Here is a 6753-nt window from a genome sequence, read left to right on the forward strand (position 1 = left end):
CGCCCCATACCACCCCGCCCCACCCCGCCACGCCACGCCCAGTTGCGACCCACCCGTATGCTTTACACACGCGCGCCAAAACTTCAGGGGAGTTACTACGGTCCGATATACACCGGGTCCGATGAGCCAGGCAAACACTGCTGCGGACGACGTCCCCGGCGAGCAGCGCTCCCTGGATATTTACACCAGGAACGGCCAAAACTGTCGGTGCAAACCAACAAAAAATAACATCTCCAGTAAACGCCATATTGGAAAGTTAAAATGAAGATCTAAACATATTTCAAATTTTTTGTTTTGTTTTAAAACATAAAACTGTTCTTTGATTTACCAAAAAATCGAGAAAAGAAATATTTCGCAGTGTAAGCAGCAGTTATTTCAGAACAGGACTGGACAGTTTGCAAAACGAAAGAGCAAAAGCGACGCGTTTCGCAGCCGCTCTGGTTGGCGACTGAGCTGCCGGCGCGAGCAGCGCACGCGCAATTTTGAATTATTCCAAATTACCGTCCGGGTAACGCGATTACCGCCGTGACGTAATGTTATTGAGGCGTTACATGGCGGTATGGACGGCGCTAATTCCATCACCGCAATGTGATCCCCCGGCTGGAGCCTCCAGCAAGCAGCAGCAGCAGTCCTGGAGGCTCGTTACCGAACTCGTTCCGGTTTGGTGCCGTAACCTCCAGAGAGCAAAGGCCCGTGCCCATGTGCCCGCCGGGGGGGAAAAGCAGGGGGTGAAAGGTCAACAAACTGAAGCCTATCCACAGGAACGCCAGGAAGACAACACCACGATGGTGCCTCCAGCAACCAAGGAAGTCAATACGAATACGTGACGGAACCTCCAGCAAGGTGGACAATAGACATGGAGCCTCCGGCCATAAGCTTTCACTGTGAAAGATAATACGAAGGTTTCCAGGAAAGTTTTCCTTGTAAACTTACAATTTGAAATTGTACAAATCGACGCGTGCTAACAACAATATTCTATCTACGGAGCGTCGTTTTCAAAATATCCTATCTACAAAGCGTCGTTTTCACAATGTCCTATCTGCTTAAGAAAATCATAGCAGATAGGACATTGTGAAAACGACGCTTTGTAGATAGGATATTTTGAAAACGACGCTCCGTAGATAGAATATTGTTGTTAGGACGCGTCGAAATACATGCAGTACGTATCGACTTAAAATCCATTGGCGAGTAAAAAATGGGCTCTTTAAAGTTTCAAATTTGAGTAATAAATCGAGTTTAAAAATTTTTGTAAATTTATTACGACGATGTTTTTCACATGGCTCAAGCAGCAATTTGTTTTTGGAGGCTGGAGAAGCGATAGGCAAATCAAAAGGCGGCCATTGCATGGTATTCTCCAGAAATACAGCAAAGTAAGTCAAAGACCTCCGCTTTTGGACTGGAGATCGCACAGCAGCACAGTTTACTTCTGGAGTCTCCGCGGCGCAGACCCCCCCTTCTCGACAATATGCTCCCAGGCCCGGGCGGACAGAGACAGACGGGCCCGGGCCGCCGCCGGCTGAAGAAGGCGTCTCTATCCAGCACATCTTTCACTGTCTCAACATTATCGCCATTTTGTTTGTTGAGAATCAGCCGGGCATGTAAGTAGGAGATGGGGAGGGAGAGAGCCTGGGATTCTGCCAAACGTGCCTCGCGCCACGACCCGCCTCACCTAACTCGTCCCCCCGCCACCCCCGCACCGCTCCAGTTTCGCGTCCAGCTTATCCACACTCCGCGAGGCGCTTATCCAGGCGGATCTGGATGCCGGCACTGCGGAGTCTCGAGGGCGCGCTGCCGCTGGCGTCGGGGGCGTTAGCGTCTGTAAGTCAAGCACCGCGCAGCCGCGGGGTCCACGTCCCCCCGCGTAAGGGACTTAGCGACAACACCATCTTACGAATTTGACAGCGAGGGAGGGGGGGGGGAGGGGGGATGTATGAAGTGCGTCGCGGCTGCTGCCACCCCCACGACGCTCACCTGAGGGAAGGGAAGAGGATGAGCGATTTCGGCGCCACGCGGGGAGACAGTCACAGCGAAATCGTCGTTGCACGCGAGTCGAATCGGTCCGACTTGTAAAATAAAATAACCGTTCCCAGACGATGGCTTCGCCGATGGCGATTAGCTCCTATCACGAGCCATTAATGCAATATCGGTATCGGGATAGACGTGGGACGGCAGTGGGCGTCGCCGAGCGCGCGCGTGAAAGAGAGAGAGCGAGAGAGAGAGGGGGGGATGGCGCTATAGGAGGGCGTGGGTGGCCCCGAGGGACGTCGTAAGGACGGGGTGGAGGGGAGGGACACCACCAGAGCGAGGGAGGGACGGGAAGCATTCGGACGTCATCTCGGCAAAGTAGTCTCAGCTGCGAGACAAGTCAGGCGGGCGCCCGTCCGCGTCACATGGCGCTAGAGGCACGTCCGACGGGCACATCCGTCACGAGCAAAACCTTTTGGTGGGGGGAAAAAAGAGAGAGAGAGGGGGAGAGAGAGGGGGGGGGGACGCACGAGATGCGCGCCGAGAGAGGGGTGGACTGCAGCGCAAGAGTTTAGAAACACTCGGTTTAACCGAATCTCGTGGAAACCAGCTCTGACTTTCGTATGCAAAAAACATAAAAGGGTGGATTACACTTCCAAGATTTATGTACGCCGGAAAGCAATTTTAAGGTTTCAGAAGAGCATTTTGAAATTATGGGAGAAATTTTCAAGAGTTAATTTTAAAATATCTTATTTTTTTCATCAGGAGTTTCGAAGTTTTATTTTCTTTTAATTTTCTGGAAATACTTTCCATTTTCTTTCTGGTTCAGTTTTTAACTTTTCCGGAAAATATTTCGGACTTGAAAATGGCTGACGCCGATGGAAACACATCTTTTTCCATAGCTCTAAACCCAAATAAAAAATACATAAATTTGCCGACGGGCTTACCTTCTTGCGGCACGTAGATGTTCATGTAGAGGCAGTCCTCGCTCTGGTTTGCCAGGAGCGGCAGCAGCTTCTCGAGGTAGACGAGGCGGCCGCGCGGGAACTCGAGCAGCGCCTCGGTGCGGTTGCCGATGCTGGGCGCGCGCTGCGGGCAGACCGGGGAGAAGGTGTCGCAGAGCCGCGGGGTCTTCCACATGGACGGCGTGACGGGCGGCATGTAGCGCAGCGAGCCGAGGGGCGCGGTGGCGTACGGCACGCCGAGGAACGCCTCGACGGGCTGCTGCTGCAGGATCACGCCGCGGAGCAGGCCGTACTTGGTGCGGGCGAGGCGCGTCGAGATCTTGCGCGTGGGAAGCCCGGAACTGGTCGAGGAGCCGCCGGAGAAGGCCGAGAGGAGCAGCAGGACGACCGCCCCCGCCAGGACGCCAGGACATTGGACGGGGGGCAGCCGGTACCGCATGGCGGCCCCACTCAGCAGCAGAGCCGGACGGGGGGGACCGTCGGCGGCATGCTCCGGCCGTCGCGATCCTGAGGCAGCAGGCGGCCCCGGAGCAGGCGGCCCTCCTGGCGCAACGCCTCATCGGCCCGCATAATGGCAGCGGCGGCGGCCGCGAGCACGGCGACGGCGACGCCCCCGCTCGGCGCGGCGAGGGCGGGGGACGCATTGACGGTCACGGCATCGAGCCCGGCATCAGCCCTGCAAACAGACGGAGCGAGTCACGTTACTGACTGCTGTACACCTGGTTCTTTACACACGATCACAAAAAAAACGCTTTTGGAAAATCCAAGCCGTTCAATAAGAGATGCATGTCGCTTGGAAATCTGTCGCCCTCGATTTTACAGTGCAGCATGTTATCAAATGACATGGAAATAACAAATATTTCCTGTCAACATGTAAAACAGAAAAGCCAAAATAATTTACCGACCATATATTGGCATTGTATTTGTTGGGACCACATAAATTCTCATAAGAAAATAATCTTACAAAATGAATGCAAATTCTTATTTCGTGTGGGAAAAAACTTACACTACACGCAGCTCCTTCCCGCCGCTTGACACGTTTCACACGCATGTGTGGGCGTCACACAAGGGCGGCGCGGGGAGCAGACATACGCGGTGTGTGTGTGTGTTGCGCTATGGCCGCACTCAAAAGACCTCCTCAAAAGCTCTTCTTCCGGTTGTGTTTGGTGCCTGCTTGCCCCAACTGCTGCTGCTGCTCTCCGCGCACCACCCGCCGCATTCTGCAACACACAACTCTCCCCCTCTCCACTCTACACGCGCGGGGGAGAATGCGGGCGCGGTGGTGCGACGAAAGAGGCAACCTTGTTGTATAGTGAGAGCAGTGTGAGGGAGTGAGAGAGAGAGTGTGTGTCGTTTGCAGGATGCGACGGCGGGTAAGGTTGGCGCGTCGCAGGCGGCAGGTCAGCAAAGAGCCGCGCAGCCAGCACATTGCTATTCACATGCAGCCAACCTCATAAGCAGGAGAGCGGCAGATAATCTCAACCCCTACTGCCTAGCTCCCCACCTCTATCGCCTCTATCCCCCCCCCCCCTCTCTCTCTCTCTCTCTCTCTCTGTGTGTGTGTCGACCTTAACTTCCTCCGCTCCTCTTTCTTTCTCCCATGTGGTGGTATCATATATGCCATTCACCGCGAGGTCCGTATACGATAACGCGCTTTGGTGTGTGTGTGTGTGTGTGTGTGGTGCGTATCGTGTGTGGTGTATGAGCCTTCCCCTTCCCCTCGGCCGACGCCGGTACTCCATGCGTGGAGAATGAACAGCCATAAAAAGCGACGTATGTTCCGAATGAGGCATGGCTTGGTGTCCGGGGAATGGGTTTGGGGGCACGGCAGCCAGCACCATACCACGCGGTGCGCCCCGGCGTGGCGGGGCGTGGCGGGGCGTGGCGGGGCGTGGCGTGGCGGGGCGTGGCGTGGCGTGGCGGGGCGCGGTGTTCAGTGACGCCCCAGGGTCCCTCCCCTAGGGGTGGAGAGTACGCGACGGTCCAGCGTGTCCGCGGCGCATCTCGTTGTTTTAGCTGCCCGTCGTACAAATCGATACAATCATGGCGAGCGCGGCGGGGGGAGAGGCCTGACGGGGCCTAGGATGTGGCGGCCGAGCGCGGGGCACTTGTCCGCCTTCCCCTGGGTGGAAATATACGGTAACGGCTGCCCCTGCTGCGCCACTGTGGCCGACGGGCGTGGCATGGCGGGGTGTGGCAGGGCGTGGCGGGGCGTGGCGGGGCGTGGCAGGGCGTGGCGGGGCGTGGCGGGGCGTGGTAAGGCACGCACACATAGGTCTGCGGCCGGCCGGCCCGTCGAGCGTGTCCCGCAAAGGATTTTCTCGCTCTTGGCGGCACCGGTCGGGGGGAAAAAGAATAAAGATAGAAATAAATCTGGGGTTGGCTCGGGGTCGGGCGCAGCCGCCGGGCCGGGCTCGCGGGAGCGTGCAGATAGAGTGGCTTGGCTTATGCTTGGTGCCAAAGGGGCGTTGAACTCCAATATTTAAAAGAATCTGCAGGTATTCAAATTATTACAGTTTGTGAAATTTTACACGAGTTTTAATGCGTATGCATGTAGGAATATATTTAGCAAGAATTTCGTCTATTTTTTAAGAGCAAATGTTAGGTGTTGACAAAAAATGTATAGTCGACACTGTAAATTGCTTACGAACTATAGGTTCGTATTGCAAACCAAAGCGTTCGTAGCTTACAATGGATTTTGAAGCGTTGTATTCCGAACTAATTATTCGTAAGCTTACGAACAAATAGTTCGTAATGCAAACCGATTGTTCGTAAGACCCTGTCTAGCCTTACAAACAATCGCTTTGCACTACGAACAATTTCTTTGCAATACAAAGGACTAAAATTGTTCGTAACGTTGCAAAGTATTTAGTTCGTAAGCTTTTTACAGTGCATGTGTAGCATATGGCACCCTTGCGAACAGCATAACAATAATAAAGGAATTTCTCTCCGGTAGCGCGGTTGCGTATGGAGGATTTGGCGCCGCCAAGGTCTTGCTCGCGGTATATAGCGGAGCGAGGATGCGCTGAGGGATGGCACACGCGGGCGGGGCGGAGCGGGACGGGGCGCTGCGGGGTGGGGCGGGGCGGGGTTGAAAATAAAACATGACCGTCGGCCGCGCCGCCGGTCGACCTGTAAAACTTTCACGCGTCCATGATACAAAGCAGTGCGCGGCGGCGGCGGCGCGCGGTGTGTGCGGCGCGCCTACCGAATCAACAATTTAGTGCGGGTGAGCGAGCGCAACAGTGCACTCCAGGCGCCCACAAGCTAGGCACACCATGGAAAGTTTCTTGAAAATTTACGGGAAAAAAAAAACTGAAAACTTGGGAAAAAACCGAAAATTTCCCAGATTCTGGAAATTCCTAGGAGAAATTCACACGTTTACGCCTCAAAGTTTACGAATAGATATTCACACCAGTGCATCCAAAAGGGCAGGCTGTTGCGGGCTACTTCCTCCTCCTCCCATGTTAAAGCATAGGCGCCAAAAAAAGAAGCCCGCAACAGCCTGCCCTTTTGGATGCACTGATTCACACACACCCAAGTGAGCGATATTCACACACTTGCGTTTACAGAGTACTTTGCCTCTCACCAAACGATGAGCAAACTACAAGCACACTATGACTGTTCTTTGACAGTGTATGCACGCTACGGCCCCGGCAGATGGCAGGTGCGAGAGGAGGGGGGGGGGAGCGATGTGTAGCAGAGGGGAGACTGCTCGACGTTCGCGCGCGACTTGCGTCGTGCGTGCTCCAGATAACACAATGGGTGGCAATGAGGGGGTAGGGGTGGGGGGTGCAAGGTGAATGGGGTGCTGAGGAAGGCA

The 6753-nt window shown here is 54.8% G+C and overlaps 1 protein-coding gene across 2 annotated transcripts in view; it reads right to left on the reverse strand.

Moving 5' to 3' along the window:
* Positions 1 to 6753, reverse strand: part of LOC113212223 (neuroligin-1-like) — a 199843-nt gene that overhangs the window by 53545 nt on the left and 139545 nt on the right. For both annotated transcript variants that reach the window (XM_052269438.1, XM_026430836.2), the window contains one exon: positions 2913 to 3606. In XM_052269438.1, the coding sequence (XP_052125398.1) occupies positions 2913 to 3369 (457 nt within the window). In that variant the 5' untranslated portion in view covers positions 3370 to 3606. The remainder of the gene's footprint in view (positions 1 to 2912; positions 3607 to 6753) is intronic.

Source organism: Frankliniella occidentalis, unplaced genomic scaffold (assembly GCF_000697945.3).
Source record: "Frankliniella occidentalis isolate FOCC.00 unplaced genomic scaffold, Focc_3.1 Scaffold5, whole genome shotgun sequence".
Classification (NCBI taxonomy): Eukaryota; Metazoa; Arthropoda; class Insecta; order Thysanoptera; family Thripidae; genus Frankliniella; species Frankliniella occidentalis.